Source organism: Bubalus kerabau, chromosome 12, assembly GCF_029407905.1.
Source record: "Bubalus kerabau isolate K-KA32 ecotype Philippines breed swamp buffalo chromosome 12, PCC_UOA_SB_1v2, whole genome shotgun sequence".
Taxonomy (NCBI): Eukaryota; Metazoa; Chordata; class Mammalia; order Artiodactyla; family Bovidae; genus Bubalus; species Bubalus kerabau.
The window spans coordinates 71,930,873-71,958,523 of record NC_073635.1 but is presented as its reverse complement, the minus strand read 5'-3'; the positions used below and the strand labels follow the sequence as shown (position 1 = coordinate 71,958,523).

General features: G+C 40.9%; 1 protein-coding gene across 1 annotated transcript in view; it reads right to left on the bottom strand.

Moving 5' to 3' along the window:
* Positions 1 to 27,651, bottom strand: part of LOC129624645 (ATP-binding cassette sub-family C member 4-like) — a 198,503-nt gene that overhangs the window by 162,685 nt on the left and 8,167 nt on the right. The window contains exons 4-9 of the mRNA XM_055542799.1: positions 17,246 to 17,461; positions 13,142 to 13,231; positions 10,643 to 10,806; positions 9,400 to 9,525; positions 7,816 to 8,065; positions 5,788 to 5,889 (exon numbers count right to left, since the gene is read on the bottom strand). Of these exons, the coding sequence (XP_055398774.1) occupies positions 5,788 to 5,889; positions 7,816 to 8,065; positions 9,400 to 9,525; positions 10,643 to 10,806; positions 13,142 to 13,231; positions 17,246 to 17,461 (948 nt within the window). The remainder of the gene's footprint in view (positions 1 to 5,787; positions 5,890 to 7,815; positions 8,066 to 9,399; positions 9,526 to 10,642; positions 10,807 to 13,141; positions 13,232 to 17,245; positions 17,462 to 27,651) is intronic.

Sequence of the window (27,651 nt, the reverse complement as noted above, 5' to 3'; positions counted from 1 at the left end):
CACACATATGGGCACCTTATCTTTGACAAAGGAGGCAAGAATATACAATGGATTAAAGACAATCTCTTTAACAAGTGGTGCTGGGAAATCTGGTCAACCACTTGTAAAAGAATGAAACTAAAACACTTTCTAACACCATACACAAAAATAAACGCAAAATGAATTAAAGATCTAAATGTAAGACCAGAAACTATAAAACTCCCAGAGGAGAACATAGGCAAAACACTCTCTGACATACATCACAGCAGGATCCTCTATGACCCACCTCCCAGAATATTGGAAATAAAAGCAAAAATAAACAAATGGGACCTAATTTACCTTAAAAGCTTCTGCACATCAAAGGAAACTATTAGCAAGGTGAAAAGACAGCCTTCAGAATGGGAGAAGATAATAGCAAATGAAGCAACTGACAAACAACTAATCTTGACAATATACAAGCAACTCCTACAGCTCAACTCCAGAAAAATAAATGACCCAATCAAAAAATGGGCCAAAGAACTAAATAGACATTTCTCCAAAGAAGACATACAGATGGCTAACAAACACATGAAAAGATACTCAACATCACTCATTATCAGAGAAATGCAAATCAAAACCACTATGAGGTACCATTTCACACCAGTCAGAATGGCTGCAATCCAAAAGTCTACAAGCAATAAATGCTGGAGAGGGTGTGGAGAAAAGGGAACCCTCTTGCACTGTTGGTGGGAATTCAAACTAGTACAGCCACTATGGAGAACAGTGTGGAGATTCCTTAAAAAACTGGAAATAGAACTGCCTTATGATCCAGCAATCCCACTGCTGGGCATACACACTGAGGAAACCAGAAGGGAAAGAGACACATGTACCCCAATGTTCATCGCAGCAGTGTTTATAATAGCTGGGACATGGAAGCAACCTAGATGTCCATCAGCAGATGAATGGATAAGAAAGCCGTGGTACATATACACAATGGAGTATTACTCAGCCATTAAAAAGAATACATTTGAATCAGTTCTAATGAGGTGGATGAAACTGGAGCCTATTATACAGAGTGAAGTAAGCCAGAAAGAAAAACACCAATACAGTGTACTAACGCATATATATGGAATTTAGAACGATGGTAACAATAAGCCTGTATATGAGACAGCAAAAGAGACACTGATGTATAGAACAGTCTTTTGGACTCTGTGGGAGAGGGAGAGGGTGGGATGATTTGGGAGAATGGCATTGAAACATGTAAAATATCATGTATGAAACGAGTCGCCAGTCCAGGTTCGATGCACGATACTGGATGCTTGGGGCTGGTGCACTGGGACGACCCAGAGGGATGGAATGTGGAGGGAGGAGGGAGGAGGGTTCAGGATGGGGAACACATGTATACCTGTGGCGGATTCATTTTGATATTTGGCAAAACTAATACAATTACGTAAAGTTTAAAAATAAAATAAAATTAAAAAAAAAAAAAAGACAGAAATGGGATGGACCTAACAGGAACAGAAGATATTAAGAAGAGGTGGCAAGAATACACAGAACTGTACAAAAAAAAATCTACATAACCCAGATAATCACAATCGTGTCCCCTAGAGACAGACATCCTGGAATGTGAATTCAAGTGGACCTTAGAAAGCATCACTACAACAAAGCTAGTGAAAGTGATGGAATTCGAGTTGAGCTATTTGAAATCCTAAAAGATAATGCTGCAAAAGTGCTGCACTCAATATGCCAGCAAATTTGGAAAACTCAGCAGTGGCCACAGGACTGGAAAAGGTCAGTTTTCATTCCAATCCCAAAGAAAGGCAATCCAAAAAAATGTTTAAACTACCACACAATTTCACTCATCTCACACACGAATAATGCTGAAAATTCTCCAAGCCAGGCTTCAGCAGTATGTGAACCATGAACTTCCAGATGTTCAAGCTGATTTTATAAAAGGCAGAGGAGCCAGAGGTCAAATTCCCAACATCTGCTGGATCATTGAAAAAGCAAGAGAGTTCCAGAAAAACATCTATTTCTGCTTTATTGACTATGCCAAAGCCTTTGACCATGTGGATCACAATAAACTGTGAAAAATTCTGAAAGAGATGGGAATACCAGACCACCTGACCTGCCTCTTGAGAAACCTGTATGCAGGTCAGGAAGCAACAGTTAACACTGGACATGGAACAACAAACTGGTTCCAAATAGGAAAAGGAATACATCAAGGCTGTACATTGTCACCCTGCTTATTTAACTTATATGCAGAGTACATCGTGAGAAATGCTGGGCTGGAAGATGCACAAGTTGGAATCAAAATTGCCAAGAGAAATATCAAAAACCTCAGATATGTAGATGACACCACCCTTATGGCAGAAATTAAAGAGGAACCAAAAAGCCTCTTTATGAAAGTGAAAGAGGAGAGGGAAAAAGTTGGTTTAAAGCTCAACATTCAGAAAATGAAGATCATGGCATCTGGTCCTATCACTTCATGACAAATAGATGGGGAAAGAGTGGAAACATTGTCAGACTTTATTTTTTGGGGCTCCAAAATCACTGCACATGGTGATTGCAGCCATGAAATTAAAAGACACTTGCTCCTTGGATGGAAAGTTATGACCAACCTAGATAGCATATTAAAAAGCAGAAACATTACTTTGCCAACAAAGGTCCATCTAGTCAAGGCTATGGTTTTTCCAATAGTCATGTATGGATGTGAGAGTCGGAATATAAAGAAAGCCGAGCACCGAAAAATTGATGCTTTTGAACTGTGATGTTGAAGAGGGCTCTTGAGAGTGCCTTGGACTGCAGGGAGATCCAACCAGTCCATTCTAAAGGAGATCAGTCCTGGGTGTTCATTGGAAGGACTGATTCTGAAGCTGAAGCTCCAATACTTTGGCCACCTCATGCGAAGAGTTGACTCATTGGAAAGGACCCTGATGCTGGGAGGGATTGGGGGCAGGAGGAGAAGGGGATGACAGAGGATGAGATGGCTGGAAGGCATCACCAACTCGATGCACATGAATTTGAGTGAACTCCAGGAGTTGGTGATGGACAGGGAGGCCTGGCAACTGCAGTTCATGGGGTCGCAAAGAGTCAGACATGACTGAGTGACTCAACTGAACTGAACTGATGGCTGTTAGTTTTTAGTGAGTGCTGTAAGAGATAAGATTCAGTTGAAAATATTTAGAATTTTCATTCCCCCAAAGTGGTAAAAATTAGCTGCAATAGCATAATTATCATTTACCTTGATAGGAATACCTTTGTGTTGCTTTGCTAATCACTTTAGGCATGTCTGACTCTGTGACTCTGTGGGCTGTAGACTGCCAGGCTCTTCTGTCCATGGGATTCTCCAGGAATGAATCCTGGAATGGGCTGGCATTCCTTTCTCCAATGAAACGTTGCCACACATTAATGTTAACATGGAAGCTATTTTTGTGAAAATATAACTGATGAAGTCTGCTGCTGCTGCTGCTGCTAAGTCGCTTCATCCGTGTCTGACTCTGTGCGACCCCATAGACAGCAGCCCACCAGGCTCCCCGTCCCTGGGATTCTCCAGGCAAGAACACTGGAGTGGGTTGCCATTTCCTTCTCCAGTGCATGAAAGTGAAAAGTCAAAGTGAAGTCGCTCAGTCGTGTCTGACTCTTAGCGACCCCTTGGACTGCAGCCCACCAGGCTGCTCCGTCCATGGGATTTTCCAGGCAAGAGTACTGGAGTGGGGTGCCATTGCCTTCCCCGAACTGATGAAGGCTACATCTCTGTAATTTTGAATACTGCTCTAACAGAATCATAATATGCAATTAGTTAGATTTTACAAGAAGAGCCTTACAGCGGAACTCACAACCTTTTCCCCTCATCCTTTAGCAGTTTAGTATCTTGAGTTATTAATAATTTTGTATTAAAATCATTGACTGAGTTATTAACAATTTGGATTTTTTTACTCTAGAAGCTATAAAGAAACCTTTTCAGATTTTTCATCTGATTTATTCACATAGGCTGTAGTACAACTAAAATCCCTTATTCTACCTTATAGCCATTTGTTGCATAGGCAGATACTGTTGTATATATTTTTATTTCAGTTCATTAAAAACTGCAGAAACAATCTGTATCATATACCAAATTGATTTAAAATGAATCTACGTGTTTACTGGGAACTAAAGAAATCTGCTAACAAGTTTCATACAAAGAATGTGGTAGCATTCACATAGAGTGGACTTTATAATGGAATTTTAGTGGTGATTTCTATAAATGTTTCAAGAGCATTATGCCGAGAAACACCAAACAGGAGGAAAATCTACTATATTAAGGCAGGAGAAACCATCAGGGAAGGTCAGGTACCCTGTGTGAGTTTCCATGTACAGAAGGTACAGGTATGTGGTTTCATGTATCTGGGAACAAACCACTGGTTGTTGGTGGGGATGACAGGTGCTACGTCAGAAGCAGGTGAACACAATGTAGGTGGCACCACAGAGTCACAGCCATGAAAGACAGGACGAATCTACAGAGTTGACACGTGCACTGTGGTCCCCACTCTGACAGCTGCTGGACTCCTGGGCTCTGCTCTGGAGGGTGGACCCTTTGGTGGAGGCGCCTCCTCCAAGAGATCCTCCAGCCCTGGGAGTATGAACAGCTTCCTGCCTTTGATAACCCCTGGGTTGTCTCACATACCACCATTTTGCCCTCTCTGCTTTTTTCTCCCTTTTATCATCTCCGTAACTAACACCTTGAATGGAATTCCCTCTCCCATGGTGGGGTTCTGTTTTACTGACTAATTCACACTGATAGAGGAGGGTGTGCACAGAGGACCAGGGAACCAGGGGGCAGGGGGGCATTTCAGTTGGTAAAGGGGCCGCAATGGGTGTGTGATGCTGAAAATTTCTTGAGACCAGACCCTGTTTTTATTTATTTATTTTTTTTCTGTTTGCCTGAACATAACAAATAAACCAAGTGTTGGGAATCACCAGTTCTCCCTGTCAGCTTGTCATACAGTGCAGTCCTTTAACTGAGAATCACTGGTGCTCATTATGCCCACCTGCTGTCTCCTCCTGCCCCACCTGCCACCAAAGTAGCCAGAAGCTCAGGATGCAGGAGCCCCCACCCTACCCCACAGTAAATATCCAGATCATAGCCTCGCTCTATGTATAATACAGTGGCCTGATAATCAAGGCAAAAATGTACACTGATTCCCCAAAGCATCTTTAACAACCAGTTACGTGTTTGTTAGTTAACCCATTCCACACTGCCGCATTTTGTCTGCCCAATTCCATAAATTCTAATATTACAAATGTATGGACTTAAGTTCAAAATGTGCTAATACTTTGAAAGCTCTCTTGAAAATGAAAGCGAGAGCAACATGTCAAACATTTTAGGTTGATTTTATACTTAATCTCTATTAGATACAAACCTCAGTGCCAATTTTGAAAAATTTTGTAACATACTTTTAGTTAATGAGCAAGTCACATTTTACACCATATTGCTACTGCTAAGTCACTTCAGTCCTGTCCGACTCTGTGTGACCCCACAGACAGCAGCCCACCAGGCTCCCCCATCCCTGGGATTCTCCAGGCAAGAACACTGGAGTGGGTTGCCATTTCCTTCTCCAATGCAGGAAAGTGAAAGTGAAATCGCTCAGTCGTGTCTGACTCTTAGCGACCCCATGGACTGCAGCCTACCAGGCTCCTCCATCCATGGGATTTTCCAGGCAAGAATAGTAGATTGGGCTGCCATTTCCTTCTCCATTTTACACCATGGTACAATCTAAAAATTCTCCAATAAATCTATATCACACTTGTTTGTTAGCAGTCAGGATCTTGGAAAGAAAGATACGTTACCTCATCCCAAAAAGCAGTGAAATCTTGCATGTCCACCATCATTTCACCATCTGATGGCAGCTGAGTGTTGAGCTGTGGTATTTCATCAAGTGATAAAAAATTCTACAGAAAAGAAGAAAAAAACAAATTGTTAAACTGCAGGAAGAAAGCACAAACAAAAACAGTCACTTTCCTGGAATTTGCAAACTTTGAACAGTCTAAATACTGTTTTGCTAACTGTACTTAAAGTATTAGTTCACATCAGAACATATTAAATAATATATGGAATAATATATACTATTATTACATCTCATGGTATATATGAACATAATCATATAATATAGTGTATTTGTTGCTGTTCAGTCACTAAGTTTTGTCTGACTCTTTGAAATCCCATGGACTATATAGCACTCCAGGCTGCCCATCCATCACTCTCTCTAAGAGTTTGCTCAAATTCATGTTGATTGAGTCAGGGACACTATCTAACCATCTCATCCTCTGTTGTCCCCTTCTCCTCCTGCCTTCAATCTTTCTCAGTATCAGGGTCTTTTCCAATGAGTCTGCTCTTGGCATCAGGTGGCCAAAGAAAGCATTGACCCTTCAGCACCAGTCCTTCCAGTGAATACTCATAGTTGATTTCCTTTAGGATTAGCTGGTTTGAACTCTTTGCGGCCAAAGGGACTCTTAAGAGTCTTCTCCAGCACTACAATTTTAAAGCATCATTTCTTCCATGCTCAGCCTGCTTTATGTTCCAACTCTCACATCCATACACAATGAGTGGAAAAACCATAGCTTTGACTATATAGACCTTTGTCGATAAAGCAATGTCTCTACTTTTTAATATGCTGTCTAGGTTTGTCATAGCCTTTCTCCCAAGGAGTAAGCATTTTTTAATTTCATGGTTGTAGTCACCATCTACAGTGATTTTGGAGCCCAAGAAAATTAGGTCTGCCACTGTTTCCACTGTTTCCCCATTTATTGCCATGAAGTGATGGGACGAGAGGCCATGATCTTAGTTTTTTGAATGTTGAGTCTTAAGCCAGCTTTTTCATTCTCCTTTGCCCAGCATTTCACATGATGTACTTTGCATGTAAGTTAAATAAGCAGGGTGACAATATACAGCCTTGACATACTCCTTTCTCAATTTGGAACTAGCCCATTATTCCACGTCCAGTTCTAACAGTTGCTTCTTGACCTGTATACAGGTTTCTCAGGAGGCAGGTAAGGTGGTTTGATATTCCCATCTCTTTCATAATTTTCCACAGTTTGTTGTGATCCACACAGTCAAAACCTTTAGTGTAGTCAATGAAGCAAAAGTAGATTTTTTTTTCTGGAATTCTCTTGCTTTTTCTATGATCCAATGGATGTTGGCAATTTGATCTCTGGTTCCTCTGCCTTTCCTAAATCCAGCTTGTATATCTGGAAGTTCTTAGTTCACATAGTGGTGGGAATTACAAATTTAAAAAGAAGAAGGCAGCTAGAAAGAACAGATTAAGCAGTAAATAAAAAGGGGACAGGGATGAAAAGACAGATACAAAAGGCAGGCTCGGACACCAATAAGCAAAACATCTGTAGATGAAAGAACTCATTTTGAACACAGAGAATTAAGTGAATCTGAGGCTACTCTTCCTCCACAGGGAACAGGGAGCTCTCAGCAAGTTCCTCCCCTCCCGGCCCAGGGACTGTGCACAATCACTGCCTGGCCACTGGAGTCAGCACAGGAGATGCACTCTGTTTGCTTCTTCTGCTTTTAGACATTTTAATCACTCTGCAGGCATCAATACACTAGAGCCCTGTGCTACTGCTACTTATATATACTACTGCCCCTACATGAGAACCAGTCTTATGATATCTACCTTTGTAGAGTACATTACACTCTACAAAGTGTTGTTGTAGGTAGGGAGTACCTACAACATTCTGGGAAGACTGCCATCTTTGGCACTGAGAGAGTTAAATATCACCTAACTGGAACATAGTGATACCAAACAAAAGGAGGCATTTTACAAAAAATCCACCGACAACTGAAAAAAAAATTATTTGCCACCAAACCTTTATCCTTTGGAGGCTGATGACAGCCTCTGACACCTTCTCGACGGCCATGGGGAAGTAGAGGGCGCTCACGAACCGCAGAGCCTCGAACAGCATCACTACCACAAACACTTGGCTGGCTATGATCCGGTTGTCAAGAAGCTCATTGGTGATGAAGGTGACAAAAATCATGATTTTGCTCACAGTGAAAAATGATGCCAAATTCAGGCCCCTAAGGTAGGAAGTTTTCAGAATCTTGGAAATTTCCTTACTGTAAAAAGAAATTAGGACAAAGTTTTATAAGAAGCATCAGCATAAAAGACACAAATTCAGTGCCCTGTGTAAGTGGCCCCTTTCTAGGGAATGGACACAGATTAAGATAAAACATTCCTCACATCATGGAGACATTAGCATAGTGCACACTCAGGTGTCTGCCTGACACCAGGACCACACACTGCATCACCACTTCACTCTTTCAAGTAAAAGGAGGCTTAATGTCACACTTGCAAATATTTCGGGTCAATCATACTGGGTTTGAACATTCATTCAACATTCATAATCACAAGCCTGTACCAGGCTCCTCACAGAAAGACATGTCCTATCCCCTCCAGGAGCTCATGAACTTATGGGTGAAGAGAATTAGCAACCACAAAATTGGGAGACTATAGACAGATAGTCATCACAGCCCCCAAGGGAGCCCAGAGCTGGGATATGTAACTCGGAGCAGTGGAGTCAAGGCAAGTCACATACATGTGGACCCTGAAGATGAGCTGGAGTCAGGCTTGGAGGCCAGAGTAGAAGGAAGATGGGCTCTGCAAAGGTGCAAAATGAGAGGTGACAAGGTGGGGTCAAAGAAATGCTCACCAAATATTTAAATGAAAGATGGAAAAACAGTCTAAAAACATGAAGCAGAACAAAAAGGACAGTATTTTCATAGCTCCATTTGAATTGAATAATAGTGATTCATGAGCTTTCATGGTGGTAAAGAATCCATCTCCAATGCAGGAGACACGGGTTCAGTCCCTGGGTCTGTAAGATCCTCTGGAGGAAGAAATGGCAACCCACTCCAGTATTCCTGCCTGGGAAGTCCCATGGCCAGAGAAGCCTGGCGAGCTACAGTCCATGGGGTCACAAGGAGTCAGATCCAACTGAGTGACTAAGCATAGCAACAATGAACAATAGTGATTCATACAGTTCAGCTCAATACAAGTATACCAAGTCTCTATAATCTTCCTGGTTATCAGCCATCACCATAAATTACAATTTTAGTTTGAATGTCATTGTCTCAAATACTATGTTAAAAGCATTGCTTATTGGGATTTGAGGTATTAAGAACTACTTAGAATTTCATTTCTATATAAGTAAGAAGCATATATATATATTCTTCCTTTGAGAATATGGCAAATGAAAGAGCAGGGTAAATGATATCTCCACTATTCTTAACCCTCCTGCAACATGTAGGCGATGCAGTGAATAGTTAGTATTCAAGTTCACCTTAATGTGAAGATGAACTTAAATACTTCTTTGTTAAGACATCTAAAGTATCCAATAGAATAGGAAATAAAGCATGAAAATGTGGAGTGATATCTCTATATATAAACTTACCTTCTCAGTCTGGTAATAAGGTCTATAAATGACTTTTCCCAAGCATTCATTTTTATTGTTCTGATGCCAGTTATGACTTCATTCATGGTCCTGATCCTCTTGTCTGTGAGAGCAGAGGTCTCACTCCTGAGGGGACAGACATGAGATGAACCTTAGTGATCACAGCCCAGCTTTCCTCAGCAGCAGCAGCAGGAGTGGGCATGGGGGCAGGGCTAGTAATAAAATTATTCTCTACAGCCCTTTTGCACTTAGAACACAGGCAGGTCCTACTCAAAGTACAAATGGAGAAAAAGGCTTCAACTAGGAAGTCAACCATTCAGTCCATTTCAAGAAGTAACTTGGAGAATGTGCAGCAAGGGCTAAAAGAGACCTGAAATGTGTCAGATACAAACCATTGGCTCAGAGAGGTCACGGTCAGGTAGGGAGACAGAAAGACACCCAAGAAGACAGAGTCTGTGCTGTAATAAAATAGGAGAGAATTTCTGGTGAGCAGAAAAGATGGGGCTGTTAATTCCACCAGGAAAGGAGAACAAGAAGAGCTTCAGAGACCTGGTAGCACTGGAACAGAGCCTCGAAGGATAGAGAGCATCTATCTCTCCAGCAAAGACAGGAAAGGAAATTCCAAATAAAGAAAGACACGAAGCACAGAACTGCACACACACAACAAACACAACTCAGTGACCTTCAAATAGCACAACATCTCATTACCTGAGAACCACCCACCTCCAACCCTCTGGGACCTGCTTCAGTCTAACTAGAAGGCTCTTCACCACCAGCCACTTTTCTGTCACATGTGCTGCTATGACTGTTGGGCTTCATAAAGACACAATGAAGATCAGTCTGGCCATGGGGGTGCTTATAACTTAATGGAAACATGAATAAATACCTGAAAGGCTCCAACACAAGAATAACAAAAATATATGCAGTGAGAAATGGGGCTACAAGATTATTACTATTTACCAATATTTAAATAACTTGGACATGGGTAAATTCTGCTGAAGGACACTCTACTTTTTCAGACATGGTGCCAAGAGGACCCAGTGAATGCCTTTCCTGTTCCTGTTTCAGGATCAGCCTTCAGTTTAAGGCTGGAGCCTCCACTGGCTAAGCCTGTAGGGTCTACAACTCACACAAAGAAGAGACTAGAGAAGGCATTTGTCTTGTTTTTGAACAAAAGCATCAGGCAGACTGTGGATGTTACCAATTACATATTATCAATTTCTAAAAGCAGTGTTTCACTTACCAGAGTGATGAAAACAACTTCCCGAAGCAGCTTTGCAAAAGCAGAAGAATAATGAGAACTGCCATCCCAGCAAGACATGATATTCCTATTTCCATCCAGAGCAGGGCAGTCACTGTGACAGCCTGCAGTGGCCCCACCCACAGATGGTGCAAGAACATCGTTACCTTAAAAGAGAAAGACAAAGCCCTCTTCAGTTCAGTTCAGTTGCTCAGTCCTGTCTGACTCTGTGACCCCATGACCACACCACACCAGGCCTCCCTGTAAATTACTAACTCCTGGAGTTTACCCAAACTCATGTCCATTAAGTCAGTGAGCCATCCAACCATCTCATCCTCTGTCATCCCCTTCTCCTCCTGCCTTCAATCAGTCCCAGCATCAGGGTCATTTCAAATGAGTAAGCTCTTCGCATCAGGTGGCCGAAGTATTGGAGTTTGAGCTTCAACATTAGTCCTTCCGATGAACACCCAGGACTGCTCTCCTTTAGGATGGACTGGTTGGATCTGCTTGCAGTCCAAGGGACTCTCAAGAGTCTTCTCCAACACCACTGTTCAAAAGCATCAATTCTTTGGCACTCAGCTTTCTTCATACTCTAAATCTCACATCCATACATGACCACTGGAAAAACCATAGCTTTAACTAGATGGACCTTTATTGACAAAGTAATGTCTCTGCTTTTTAATCTGCTGTCTAGGTTGGTCATAACTTTCCTTCCAAGGAGTAAGTGTCTTTTAATTTTATGGCTCCAGTCACCATCTGCAGTGAGTCTGGACTCAAAAAAATAAATAAATAAATAAAATCAGCCACTGTATTTGCCATGAAGTGAAGGGACTGGATAACATGATCTTAGTTTTCTGAATGTTGAGCTAAACCAACTTTTTCACTCTCCTCTTTCACTTTCATCAAGAGGCTCTTTAGTTCTTCTTCACTTTCTGCCATAAGGGTGGTGTCATCTGCATATCTGAGGTTATTGATATTTTTCCTGGCAATCTTGATTCCAGCTTGTGTTTCTTCCAGCCCAGCATTTCTCATGATGTATTCTGCATAAAAGTTAAATAAGCAGGGTGACAATATACAGCCTTGACATACTCCTTTTCCTATTGGGAACCAGTATGTTTTTCCATGTCCAGTTCTAACTCTTGCTTCCTGACCCGCATACAGGTTTCTCAAGAGACAGATCAGGTGGTCTGGTATTTGCATCTCTTTCAGAATTTTCCACAGTTTATTGTGATCCACACAGTCAAAGGCTTTGGCATAGGCAATAGAGTAGAAATAGATGTTTTTCTGCAACTCTCTTGCTTTTTCAATGATCCAGCAGATGTTGGCAATTTGATCTCTGTTTCCTCTGCCTTTTCTAAAACCAGCTTGAACATCTGGAATTTCACAGTTTATGTATTGCGGAAGCCTGGCTTGGAGAATTTGGGGCATTACTTTACTTGCGCGTGAGATGAGTGCAATTGTGCGGTAGTTTGAGCATTCTTTAGCATAGCCTCTCTTTGTGATGGTATAAAAGCCATTATGAACAGAGAATGGAAAGAATATGCTCTGATAGAACAGACAGAAACCTAAATAGAAATTATCTCACTGGGTTTTAAACCTGCTAAAGCAGAAATCCAAGTTTCCACCCCAGGTGACACTGTTTCAGGGCAGCACAGGGCTGACTTCAGGGATGTCCCGGGAGAATCAGATAAGCAGCAATGAAGGAAGATGTGGATTTTGACCACAACACAGATGAGCTCAGGGCTTCTCCAAATGCTCTGCATCCCAGAGTTTAGCCCCCATTTCCCCTGGGCTCCCCAGCATCCCAGGAAAGCCTGTGTTATGGTACCTACTGCTGTCTCCAGTAATTACTTGTGTATTTACCTCCCTGATCAACTGTGGCTTCTATAGGGCAGAAATTAAGCTTTATTCATCCCTGAAAGTGAGTAGGGGCCTTACTTCATGTCTGATGAATGAACACTGGAAAGAGAAGTGTCTACTACAACACAGATCTGACCAACAGATACGATGTTCTGGGTCATGTGATCTATGCTTAAGGTCAGTGGAAAAAAGAGTGTGTGGGGACAGCAGAGAGGAGATCGTGTCTGGGGACCACCCACTTGAAGGCTCCCTATGCAACAGGCACTGAACAGGGTGCAGGGGAAAAAACAATCCTTGCCCACCAGGCCTTCATCACCTAGAGGAGGAGAAAGACAGTTCAGCAACACCTACACCACGTGCCAAGAAGGGCCGCTCCAGGAGGACCCCTTAGGACACTAACCAAGCTGGGCAAGAACACTGCTGCCATTTATTATCAGAAAAACAAAACTTTCACTTATGAAACAATACATATAATTACATCGAATTTGCACACAGAGAAGTGAAAGTTGGATAAATAGAACCTTTGTCTTACATCCTCAACAGAACCCTGGCTGACACCAAACCCTGGCACCTGTCATCCCAATAAGCTGAACCCAGTGAGAAAAACAGGAAACGGAAGAGGATCCCTCAGGGGCAGCTCACCTGGTCAAACCTGTTCACATCATTGGACAGCAGGTTGACTATCTGGCCTGTGGTGGTCTTCCCCATGGCTGTGCTACTCAGGCGCAGGGCCTGAAATGAGAGAGGGAGACAGAGATCCAGATTCCCAAGGTGATACCAAGTCATCTTAGAACATAACACAATGGAGTATGTGTTCCAGGGGTCTTGAGTGGTGTCAGCAGGAGCAGGATGACCCCTGACAGCAGGGCTCTAGGGACCCTTGTTCAGCCTCTAACTCCTCAGTGTGGTGGCAGCCCCAACCACAAGGACAGCAAAGGGAGGAGCAGGAGGTAAAAGCAAAATCCACCCCCTGTTTCAGTGAAATTGCACCTGTCTGAAGGTTAAAGGGTGTAGGTTTAGATTTAGGAGCCAACTAAGTAATTTTTAGCCAAATTGGATGAGACTGGAGAGGTTGCCTTATGAAAGAAATTCGGAGACTTGGATTCAATCATTCATCCTGTGGGTGACAATATTTAAACACTTTGGGCTTAGTTTCTTCATTCTGAAATGAGCAAGTATGAGGTTGAAAACACTGTTCCTGTGAGGAAACTGTGGTCTTGATGCCAGTCTGCTGATTTTACGAAATACACAACCCCGGTTGCTCAATCCCTTTTTTTAGTAAGAAAAATACCCTAGAGATCTGAGGAAGCTGAAAAGACACCAGGAGCTGCTTCAACAGACCAACTAGAGCCACTGATCCAAACAAAATGTCATACTTCCTAAGAAACTTTTTCTTTACTCCTCAAGTAAAGAAGAAAACAATGATCAAGTGAGAGGGTAAAATGATATAACCACAATGGAAGAGAATACGGAAGTTCTTCAAAAATTAAACATGACATTAGCATACAATACAGCAATTACACTTCTAAGGATACACTCAAGAAAACTAAAAACACAGCCTTGAACAGACAATTTGTACACTCATATTCACAGCAGCAATGTTCACAATAGTTAAATTGTGGAAACAACTGTCCATTGACAGATGAGCAAATACACAGAATGTTGCATAGACCTATAATGGAATATTAATTATTGAGCCTTAAAAAGGAACTAAGTTCTGACACCTGCCACAACATGGATGAACCCTGAAGACATCATGCTACAGAGCATAAGCCTCACACAAAATGACAAACACTGTATGATTCCACTTACATGAAGTACTAAAGTACTCAAATTCACAGAGATAAGAAGTAGAATAGTGCTGGGTGCGGGGCTGGGGGCTGGGGAGTTAGTGTTTAATGGATGCAGAGGTTCAGTTTGGGACAATAACCCTGTATACAAGACAGCAAAAGAGACACTGATGTATATAACAGTCTTTTGGACTCTGTGGGAGAGGGAGAGGGTGGGATGATTTGGGAGAATGGCATTGAAACATGTATAATATCATATATGAAACGAGTCGCCAGTCCAGGTTCAATGCATGATACGGGATGCTTGGGGCTGGTGCACTGGGACAACACAGAGGGATGGTATGGGGAGGGAGGAGGGAGGAGGGTTCAGGATGGGGAACACATGTATACCTGTGGCGGATTCATTTTGATATATGGCAAAACCAATACAATATTGTAAAGTTAAAAAATAAAAGAAAAAGAAAAATTTCCAGAGATGATAATGGTGATGGCTGCACAACAATGTGAGTGTGCCTAATGTCACTAGATGCTGTACTTAAAAGTAGTGAAAATGGTCAATTTTACACTGGGTGTATTTTACCACCACCATCACAACAACAAAAACAATGATCAAAAGCTAAAGGTAATTTTACCAAAGCTGTGGAAATGTATCAATCAATAAATGGCAAGTCATTTTTATATACGATACCTCCTTCACATTCAAAATTCAGCTGCAAAGAGCACGAAATGCTGAATGGGCCATTTTAGGAGTGGAATATGTACAGCCTTAAAGACCTGCTGGAGACTTGCCACAGCCTGGAATCCATGGTCAGAACAAACTATGGCTATGGGCTTAGCAGCCACTCCATTTCTAATACCCAATCTGATTCCTCCCCAGGACCAGGGATCAGGAGGTGGGGCCTGAGCATGAACCACAGAAGTTCAGAGGGGCCTTTCAGAGCTGCTCAGCAGCACCAGCTGTGCCCTGAAGAATCATCCCACCTGTAACCTGAAAAGAAGAGTCTTGTTTCTGTACCCCAGCAGGACTCTAGATGCAAGGCTCTGCATGAGGAAATTTGTCTTTTCCAGGTTTCTGGAATTTCAATTTATGTCTATGTTATAATCCCCATAATTCCTGACTTCATATAGGGCCTACATTTAGGTAAAATCAAGGCAGTAAATGAACTTCTTGGGAGATATTTACATTCATATAAGCCAATGTGCCAGGTCAGATCATATTTCCCAAAGGCAAGATTCCAAAGTGTGGTGGGAAGAGGAAGAAACACAGGTAGACAATGGCTCACCTGTGCAGCCAAGAGTGAGCTTTGACTAAACCATCACCTCACACCTAACTTAAGGTTTTGCAACATGGTTCAGGTAAAATTTCACAACTATTATGAGAGTTAAGTATGATCTGGAAAGACAAACATTTAGCCAATTTGTGGGGAAATCTGAGTATCCATCTTCTAAATGGTTAAAGACGCAACAGAATAACAAAGATGATGATAAATGACAGTGAAGACCTCTGACTGCAGTTTGGGGGCACAGCTGCAATTTCCAGATCACCCAGAAGGAAAGCAGCTCAGATGCTATTGTCAGACAAGACAGTGAGATTCCAGGTCCCCAGTTTCACACAATCCTGAAAAGTACAAGACTCTGCTCAAGGAAAGATGAGGAGAAGACATCTCACTTTCTGCTGAAAAAAGTATTCTGAAGAAGCAGAAGCTCTAGATAAGCAGCAGCCATGTAAAAGAAACAATATTTTCAATTTAAGCTGCTTGGTTTTGTCTTTCAATGAGGAGTTTATTTATTAATAAAAATTGCATATGTTTAAGGTTACAACATGATATTTTGATATAAATACACACTGGGAAATGGTTAATGTAGTAAAAACCACTTCAAGTATCCACTACCTAATATAGTTATCCTATTTAACATGTGTGGTGAGAACATTTAAGATCTACTCTCTTTGAAAATTTCAAGGATACAATACAGTCAAATAAGGATTTTTTTTTGTTTGTTTAAGCAGTTTAAGGCAAAGACATATCCAGGATCAAGTTTATACAGAGCCCTTCAGCTCCTGACACTGATATATCTGTGGCAATACCTTTGTAAAGATACCTGAAAGCCTTACTCTTTTTACACTAGTTTAGACAAGGGTAAACTATGGAATAATTTCATGGCATTCCTCAATACAAAATCACTAAACACATTAAATCAGCTCTTATTAAAACTTCTACAATGCATACTAAAAATTAAAGGAAATATTATATTAAAATAATTTAAATTAAGAGCAACAAATTCTCTCTAGAATTAATAAAACAATGTAAAATTTCAAGTTTCATCTCAAATATCATATTTTCTTTCACACCATTAACAAAAATTATCTATAAAATATAAGGAGTGAGTCTATATTTAGCATGAATTCTCTTTATATTTTTCTCTAGCAAACATAATTATATTGAATATAATTAGACGGGTCTTTTAAAATTAGAATCATTCCCTTTATCAAATACATTCTCTGCTCTTAGATAATAGTTTTATAGATCCAATCTCTGAAGTTTACTTTTAAATACAAATTTGATGTAACTGAAGGTATTAATGAAGGACAACAAAAAATTTCCATAAACAGCACTATGGGATTTGAGCATGAAGACATTGAAAATCAACTTGATACTTTTAATACTTATTCTTGAATATTAATTTAATATTTTACAGTACAAATTTAGTGGTTATTATGTGACAGCCTATGACTAAAAGTTGTCAAGGACAGCCCACACTTGATCTCAAAAGAAAACTTTTCATTATTTATTGATAAAGTTTGCTTCAACAACAAACTTGGCTTGATGCAAAAGCAAGCTTCTCTAGGAAGGTGTAAATGACCCCAGTTACAAAATTTGTAATTTACAGAGAACTTTCCTCAAATGTTCCTGATCCCTCAAGAGAGGAACACACTGTGGTACCGAGCGACACTCACCTTGCGGTAGATCATATGGCACACGGCTACTCTCAGCCTCATCCCCACGCGCTGCATGTGGTAGAAGCACAAGTGGTGCAGAACGGCCCACAGGAGCACGCAGGCGCTCAGTGCTGCCATGTAGCCGTAGGCTTCGTGCAAGGTGACAGAATTAGAGTTTTCAACATAACTAATCATTTTCCCCAAAAATATGGGTTGAACTACTCTGGTGCCTTCCTAAAAGAAAAGAAAAAAGCCTTAATTAGAAATGTCAGTTTTTCTTTACACAAGATTTACTTTTATCATTCAGTTCAGTTCAGTTGCTCAGTCGTGTCCGACTCTTTGCGACCCCATGAATCGCAGCACGCCAGGCCTCCCTGTCCCTCACCAACTCCCAGAGTTCACTCAGACTCACCTCCATCAAGTCAGTGATACCATCCAGCCATCTCATCCTCTGTCATCCCCTTCTCCTCCTGCCTCCAATCCCTCCCACCATCAGAGTCCTTTGTAATGAGTCAACTCTTCTCATGAAGTGGCCAAAGTAGTGGAGATTCAGCTTCACCACCATTCCCTCCAAAGAAATCCCAGGGCTGATCTCCTTCAGGATGGACTGATTGGATCTCCTTGCAGCCCAAGGGACTCTCAAGAGTCTTCTCCAATACCACAGTTCAAAAGCATCAATTCTTCGGCACTCAGTCCTCTTAACAGTCCAACTCTCACATCCATACATGAGCACTGGAAAAACCGTAGCCTTCACTAGACGGACCTTTGTTGGCAAAATAATGTCTCTGCTTTTAAATATGCTATCTAGGTTGGCCATAACTTTTCTTCCAAGGAATAAGCATATTTAATTTCATGGCTGCAGTCCACTTTTATCATTAGCATGTTTAAATACATTTTGACAAAATGCTACATTCATGACTAATTTAAAAGAAAAATTTGCAGATTTATTATCTCCTATAAGACAAGCAGGCAACAGTTTAACCTTAAGGCAAAATTTTCCATTCAAATATAGTAAAGCCTTAGTACATTGTGCTTAGCACACCATGGATGCTCAACAAATATCACAAACAGGCTCATACCAACTGAGCCTTAAGATTAATAAAGAAAAATGTGGCAGAAGAAGAGGAAGAAATCTGCTTCCACAGGAACAAGCCTGCTGGCAGCCTGCCCCTGTCCCCCATGCTCTCAATGTCCCAGCCCAATAGAAAGTCAATGTGTGTGTGTGTTGTGGCAGATTCATTTTGATATTTGGCAAAACTAATACAATTGGTAAAGTTTAAAAATAAAATAAAATTAAAAATAAAATAAAATGAATCTATTGTAGGCAACATGTGAAAAAAAAAAAAAAAAAGAAAGTCAATGTGGTTCACATATGGGAGGCACGCTTTCATTACCTTCTTCATGAATCCTTATGAACTGACACACTGGCACAAACACATCCACCCTTTTCTACCCCAAACTCCACACATAGATCCAGGGAATAGAAACCATCTTTGGCTGGAGTACCACAAAGAAACCAGGTTTGGCAGCTCTGCAGGCTCTCAGCTCCCGAGAGCACTGCCTCACTATGCCTCTACCCTCTAGAAGTTGGAATGTTCCTTGGAGTAAAAAAATTAAACATGGTGGAGGTCAAGCTAAAAAATCATGTCTTCCTTAGTTCTTGATCCACCATCCACTGAAGTTGGTGATTTGGAAGAAATGTTACCAATCTTCTCTTCCCCAAGGCCTAAACCAATTGACTCAGGGTGCACTGAGGCTTCCACCCTGAGTAAGACTTAGGGAAAGCAAGTTTCTTTCCCAAAGAAAAAGGCAAAGGAACGGCAACACTTACCCACCCTGCCAAACAGCCACTCCACCTCACAACCTTCTTCCTCTCTCTAGTCACCCCTTGAAGGTCGCCTTCTTCCTAGTCCCTTTCTTCACCATCAAGGAAAATCATTCAACAAATCCAAGTTACCAAAACTAAACACCTTGGGCCACATATCATTTCCTCCACAGACTTCTCAAAAGACAAAATGCTAAAAGTTTGGAAGTCTTTCAGGAACAGGGATTTGCCTTTTTTGGCAATCCCACATTACTAACACAGACAGGGTAAGCTTTGCTTACCTGACAGGTATGCTTTGATAGCTCTCTTCTGTCTGTCTGAAGCTAAGGAACCCACACACAAGAAGAAGGAAGGAGAATCCATAACACCAAACACCAAAAAGAAACCAAGCATTTTCTGCTCAGCCAACCAGTGCTTGATCAGGATATTTATCAAAAGATGTCCCCATTCCTCATATGGGGGTCTCATTAAACCTTAACATTCCTGTCTTGTTCTACACAAATGGACACATGCACACACACATGTTAACCGGCTGCACCAACTGCCTCTCCCTCCATGAAGTCATGGAGATTTTCATCTACTATAGAGGATAAAGGGAACACTATTTAGTTGAAGAAGTGTAAGTAAGATGATCAGACCTGAGTAAAATATAACTGATACATTTCCACCATGTCCTGTCATCCATCCTAAGAGGCATAGAGAGCTCTTGGAAGAGTCCTTCACACAGTGGATTGTCAAACACACTGTTTACAGTTTCCTGAGATGGAAATGTGCAGTCTCACACAGAGAAGCAAGAACATCAAACTGTACACACAGGCAGTCCCAGCCCAGGTGCCGCCAAGGGCAGTCCAGTGCTGGAGCCACAAACCACCAGAAGCCCAGCAGTAATATCTACCATCCAAAACTTTCCTGAAACTTATGATTCTATTTGGGAAATACTGTTGCTTGTTACTCAGCTCTCCTTTTGAGCCTAACATCCTTGTAATTATAGGAGAAATAAGAGTAATAGCACTCACCAAAGATAATATGGATAAATTCAATAAATCTAGCAAACAGGGGTGTAAATAAAGGCAGGTCATTACTGCCTAAGCACATCTGGAGTTTTTCACTGAGAAACAATATTTAATAACCTAGTTGAGGGACTTCCTTGGTGGTCCTTTAGCTAAGACTCCACACTCCCAATGTAGGGAAACTGGGTTCGATTCCTGGTCAGGGAAGTAAATCCCACATGCAGAAACTAAGACCCGGCACAGCCAAATAAATCAATATTAACAAAACAAAACCAAAAAACAGTTGGAGAAATAGCCTCATTAAGGTATAATGCCACTTCATGGCTCATATCTTCCACTCACCTATGAGTTCTTTTTATTCTTGATAATGATTATTATTTAATTTAGATAGAAAATTTCTTATCTTTCAAAAAGATAACAAAGGACTTCAAACATGAACTGTTACTGATGCAATTTGAGGGGAGAGTCATTTATTATTTTGGGACTTTCTCCAATGGCTCAATGGTAAGGAATCCATCTCAGTGCAGGAGTCACAGGAAATGCAGGTTGAATCCCTGAGTTGAGAAGATCCTCTGGAGGAGGAAATGACAACCCACTCCAGGATTCTTGCCAGGATAACCCTATGGACAGAGAAGCTTGGTGGGCTACAGTCCCTGGGGTCACAAAGAGTCAGACATGACTGAATGACAGAGCACACATGCACAACTTTGCCTCCAGCAAGAAGCAGTCACAGCAATTCAGAGAAGTGATGAAAAGTATAACATACAAGGAATTTCCATCCTGGCATAAGTTGCAACTATGAAAAACAGAAAATTGATATTATGCTTCGTATGAAAAATAGCAGCAAGTAAAAAACAATTTTCCAGTAATTTCTCTCAAAAAGAAAAAATAGAAAGCAAAATAATGAATAGCACAAAATTGTGAAAACAAAACCCCAAGTACATATAGAGAGTAAGAAGATACATATTAAATATGATTCTTCAAAGCTTCCAGAACACACAGGACACAAGTGACTGAGGCCCTCAAAGGTAGACTGAGTAAATCCATCCCCTCCACACACAATGAAAGGTTAGAGATGGAGAGTCGTTTAACAGGACAGCTGGCAGCAGCATTCGTAATCTGTGAGTGTTTCCATTTCTGACATTTGGTACAACTGCCTGAGGCAAACCAGGCAAAAGTTTGTCCAGCTACCAGAAGATTAACTCCTGCATATGTTCAATGCTCGAGTCCAAGTATTAACTGCAAATGAAACAGTGGTGTGAATCCCAAGGATAGACCAAATTTCAGAAGACTCTGCTTGCCTTGGAGAGTCTCTCAGAGAGGCAAGGAGTGGCTGTGGTTCACCCTGGGGACACAGACACTGGTGGCAGCCATTCCCGGGAGCTGCCCCCACCACGTGTACACTGGTGTGGGCAGACACCACCAAGGAATTCTCTCATCTGGACATTCCTGATTCTCACCATCAACTAAAAAGAAATAAAACAATTGAGAAAATATTCATTATCAATCATGAAGCTAACAGAATTAAAACTTTCTTGATAAGCAGGAACAAGGTCAAACACTGTCCCTTAAACCCTTTCCTCTCTGACATCAATCTATACCACATGTATATTCTTTCCACAAACCAATGGAGAATAGAGTTCTTATTCTTTCACAAGCATTCTTCACAGCTCTGAAATCATAAAGGATCTTTAGAAGAGCTGAATTTAATACCACAACATCCATTATTCAGGATTCTCTGAGAGTCTGAGTCTCTGAGGCAGACTTTTTTTTTTGGCCACACTCTGTGGCATGCAGAATCTTAGTTCCCAGTCCAGGGATCAAAAACCCTCATATCTGCATTGGGGGCATGGAGTCTTAACCACCGGACTTCGAGGGAAGCTCGTGGTAGCCATTTCTTGATAGAGTCCTTGGTATTCAGCCTCCTGAAAGCACCTGATATTGGGTCCCACCTTTTGCTTCTTAGGATAACTTCTTGCAGGGTTAGGTTAGAAACTAGAACTTCTGCAGTGGATAGAATTCCTCCTCCAAGTTAAGGTACTTGAAAAATTTGTCACCCAATTTCGACACATCTCATTCATGGAAATAAGCACACAAAAATAGAAGCAAGGTAACAAAGAAAAACACTTGAGTCAAACATATAAGCAGAAAAGAGTGAGCTTGTAGGGAAAAACTGAACAGGCAGTTAATCTTTAGAACTGGGGTGTTCTAAAGTGGAGTTGAGAAAAATTCAGAGATAAGGAGTAAAAGCAGTGAATCTGGGAAATCATAACCACCAGCATTGTAGATATCCTAGCCTTCACTCATCTTTTACACAGTGGTCTTCATCCTGATTGCACCTTAGCATCACCTGGGTGGGGATAAGGGCACTCTGATGCCAGAGGCCCAGCCTCCCGAAACTGGTTTAGGTTCACCTGATTGGGTTGGAGCCTGAAGACTTCTCTCCCTGGAAAAGTCTGGATGCAGAAACTAACCCCATGTAAGCATCTGTTAACCTCCACTCATGCACTGTCTTGGCATCTGAGCCTGGAATGGCTACAGACCTGCTATGAAGGATTTACAATGATCACAAAGAGTTTTAACCAGAGTCCCATGACACATTTCACGCTTCCAGAAAAATCCTTATAAACCCAAGTTCAGAGATTATAGCATTGAAATTGAAAATTTTCATTCTGCACAGTAGGAAAACTAAAATTTCAGATAAAACAATATTTAAAAAACATTAATAAAAAGATGAGTCAAAATTAACCTGGAAAGTTCTCTCTAAAAGGAGAAGGAGAATTAGAATAGAGTTAACAAGGATATCAGCCTTCTTTAAAAGTAGCCTTGTCTTGATTTTGGAATCAGGAAAACATTATACAGAATTGTAATTATAAAAGAACTAATTTTTTAGAAAGCAATTCCTAAAATTTCAGAGTAAATTTAAATAAAAGTACCTAAATATCTACCCATCCTGTTGGTTCAAAGAGCCATACAAAAAAGAACCATCAAAAGTGGTTTTAAACAAAACGATTTGAAAACACATGCTTTGCGTGATACACCCACATGAAGACAGCATGAACTGCCAAAAGATAAATCTTATTATGTTTTCAGAAGTCACATTATAAGGTAAAACAAATGAATAATTATGTTGATATCATTGAGAATTGGACTTAGACATGGGACGAAGAGAATGGATAATGGGAGAAAAGAGAGACAGAAGTAAGCACAATAAGATGAAGTTAAAAAATAGTGTCCTGATCTGATTTGGATTGGAAACACCCATATAAACATATTTGCTTACCTTAAAAATGTATTCTAACTTGGTCTAATGAAAAAAAGCCAAGAAACAATAAGCAAGAGCAGTAAGCCCCTCTAGCATCCAGACTATAGTCTTTAAACACCATTTCACACTAAAAGATGACAGGGCTGCTTGGAGAAATGGATGATTCCAGGGCTGAGCAAATGCTGTACAAAATGAACTAGAAGCATCCTGTCACACCAGAAACCAAAAAAAAACAAAACAAACGAAAAAAGACATTAAAAAAAAAAAAAAAACAACTAGCCAAGACTTCTAGAGTATGTGCAAAAGACTTAGGACCCAACCTGAATATACTCCCACTGCCCAAAGATGGCCAAAGGTTGACACAAGCATAACAAATAAAATGGACTGAAGCAGATCAGAAATGTTTAAATCCATGAGCTCAAACTGACAGTCACAAAACCAAACCAAACAACCAAACATGAAAACTCACTAGCCCCTCTCCTCACTAGAGGAGAACCAATTCCCCATTTGGAAAACAGGTTTTAAAAATGGAAAAAATTATTTTCCCCTACTCTCCCTATAAACACTATAGTTCAGCATTAACCAAAGAGCTTAGAACATCTCCACTTTGCAACACTTAATAAATTAATGGACCTTGAACAAGGATCATGAATAGCTCCAACATCTCACACACACACACACACACACACACACACAAAAGATGTTATGTACCTTATAAGGGAGATATACAACCCTACCTCCTACATAGATGAAAGGGGTGAAGAAAATCCAAATGAGCTATATCAAACTTCTAGACCTAAACACCAACCTAAGATGCCAGAGGAACACGTTAATTGACACAGGGGGAGATGTGATCAGCCACATCCAAGCTGTGGGAATCTCTACAGGACAAGCAACCTAGAGGCTCGGGGTGAAGCGGAACAGAAAGGCAATCTGAATAACCTATGTCAGTCAAGTGTACCTTATTTAATACTGCTTCCAACAGAAGAGGGGAAAAGACCACTGTGAGCACTGGCTAGATACTAATGATATTAAAGTTAATATTTATGTATAAAATAATAAAGTGAAAGTGAAGTCACTCAGTCATGTCCGACTCTTTGCAACCCCATGGACTGTAGCCTACCATGTTCCTCTGACCATGGGATTTTCCAGGCAAGAATACTGGAGTGGGTTGCCATTTCCTTCTCCAGATCTTCCCAACCCAGGGATTGAACCTGGGTCTCACACATTGTAGGAAGACGCTTTACCATCTGAGACACCAGGGTAGTCTATAAAAATAATGTTTATGCTAAATATGTTTAGTGGGGGGGGGATTCCACATCTTTTAAAGATACATACTAAAATATTTATGGATAAAAATATTTGATGTCTTGGAACTTCTTTAAAAGAATCTTGGGAAGTGAGGGTGAGTTTCAGATGAATCAATACTGCTCATTATGGCAATTATTGCAGCTGACTTAGGGTGACATAGGGGCTTATTTCCCTTTACCCTTCTGAGTTCTTAGCTGAGGATCCCTGTAATAAATGACAGAATAACAAGAGAAAATAAAACAGAAGTTTATTAACATGTATATTTCTGATACACATGTGAAATATCAAGAAGAACTGAGTAACTCCTTGAGATAGCCCAAGCCACCACCTTAAATGCCATCTCCCCCTAAAGACAAAAGAAAAGGAGATGGAGTGCCAATGAGAGGTTAGCAGGAGAAGCAGCTTAAACTACAGCAGGGTTGAGTGTGTTATGCAGATTTCACCCTTCTTGAAGACTGTCCTTCAACAGGATTCTGCTGTGATTTAGAGCCATCTTCTTTTTCTGGTACAGAGAGGGAGACACCTTTACAAATGGAGATTTCCTTTATCAGTGTAAATGTCCCTCAGAAGAACAACTTCTACTCTGTCTTCAGAGTTTCTCCTGTGTCTATTTCTGAAAAACAGAATCAACTCACAACAATCTTTCTGCCAGAGAGCCCTACTCTGGAGTGACACATTGTGTTACCTTTCCATTCTATTCTATTTTTGTATTTTTGAAATGTTCTTAAAAATCTACAGGAAATGCGGATTCATTTTGATATTTGGCAAATCTAATACAGTTATGTAAAGTTTAAAAATAAAATAAAATAAAAAAAAAAAAAATAAATAAAAAGAAAAAAAAAAAAAAAACACTATAGAAAGCAGTTGACAGAGGGGCCAGAGCTGTTGCTAGAAAAGCAGCTCCTCTTGGCTCTGAGCCTCAGTGGAGGCTGTGGGACAAGAGCACAGAACACAGAGAACATGGGTCTAGCAGTCAGAACACCGAACCTCAGAGACCAGGTGGGCCACCTGCCAGTCACAGGACCCCAAGCCCATTATGTGCCCTCCTGTGCCTCCGAGTCTTTATCTGTGAAAATACCCACTGTGCCTCCCTTGGAGGAATCCTGGGACACCTAAATGAGCTACAACAGCACAGAGTGCTCTGAAACCACCATAAAAACAAGGATTTTTCATCACTTTTATTATTAGAAGTCCTGATAAGAGACTTACTCTATTCTTAATGGCAGAGGCTGGATTCACAAAGGCTTGGAAAACTCATTGTTCCTCACAGGAGACCACAGTGGAACAAGAACTCTTGAGAAAAGTCATGTGTAAAACCAAATTTTCTAGACTGTAATTAAGGTTTCACTTCTACCCAGATTGCCAAAATTTTTAACCATTATGAATGTAATCTTTCAAAAAGAGTCTCCTACTTCCCTGACTACATAAAGAAAATGGATCAAGGTGGGTGTAGGAAACAAGTGAAATAGGTGAGGGAACTTAAGAGGTACAAACTCCAAATTATAAAATAAGTAAAAGGGGATTGGGGGCAAAAAATAAATATATAAAAATTTAAAAAATAAATAAATCACAGAATTATACAACATAGGAAATATATTCAATAATATTGGAATAATTTTGCACGGTGACTGTTGGTAACTAAACTTATCATGTACTGTATAAAATATTAAATCACTAATTATGGCAGAAAGTGAAGAGGAAATAAAATGCCTCTTGATGAAAGTGAAAGAGGAGAGTTAAAAAGCTGGCTTAAAGCTCAACATTCAGAAAACTAAGATCATGGCATCTGGTCCTATCACTTCATGGGAAATAGATGGGGAAACAATGGAAACAGTGTCAGACTTTATTTTTTTGGGCTTCAAAATCACTGCAGATGGTGACTGCAGCCATGAAATTAAAAGACGCTTACTCCTTGGAAGGAAGGTTATGACCAACCTAGATAGCATATTCAAAAGCAGAGACATCATTTTGCCAACAAAGGTCTATCTAGTCAAGGCTATGGTTTTCCAGTAGTCATGTATGGATGTGAGAGTTGGACTATGGAGAAAGCTGAGCACCGAAGAATTGATGCTTTTGAACTGTGGTGTTGGAGAAGACTCTTGAGAGTCCCTTGGACTGCAAGGAGATCCAACCAGTCCATTCTGAAGGAGATCAGCCCTGGGATTTCTTTGAAAGGAATGATTCTAAAGCTGAAACTTCAGTACTTTGGCCACCTGATGTGAAGAGCTGACTCATTGGAAAAGACCCTGATGCTGGGAGGGATTGGGGGCAGGAGGAGAAGGGGGTGACAGAGGATGAGATGGCTGGATGGCATCACCGACTCAATGAACATGAGTTTGAGTGAACTCTGGGAGTTGGTGATGGACAGGGAGGCCTGGTGTCCTGCAATTCATGGGGTCGCAAAGAGTCGGACACGACTGAAGGACTGAACTGAACTGAACGGATGAATACCAGAAACTAATATAACATTGTAAGCCAATCATATTTCAATTTTAAAAAATTCTTTTAACTTTACATTAAAAACTTACATATGCTTAGAAAAAGAAGAGAAGGTAGATATAAAACCCTAATTTATAACTCAAGGTCATCACTGTGGATATTACTAACACCTAATGGCTAATTGCTAATGCTATGCTCTCAAGAACCAGCAGGGCGCACACAGCAGGTCTGCTCCGCAGGTCCCCTTCTGCTTGGCTCAAGGCCCCCTCCTCCTCTCCCTTGCTGTGTGGTCCTCAGTGGTTGCTCTCAGCCCACAGTATCTTTGCCACCAGCAGCCACTCCTCAGCCTCCTGGGTTGAGCAAAGTGAGGGACACATGGAAGAAAGGATTGGGAAATAAATGCAAAGAGCACTCAGTTCTTGGGGAACCGGCCGTGAGTTGAGGCACAAAGCCCACTGTGGGATGCAGAGGATTCTGTTTACTTCCTGCTCATCAACTGAGCTCCAAAGTGAAGGTTTACACACACATGGGCTTCCCACAGCCTCCAACTGGACCAGAGACCATTAGCAAAAGT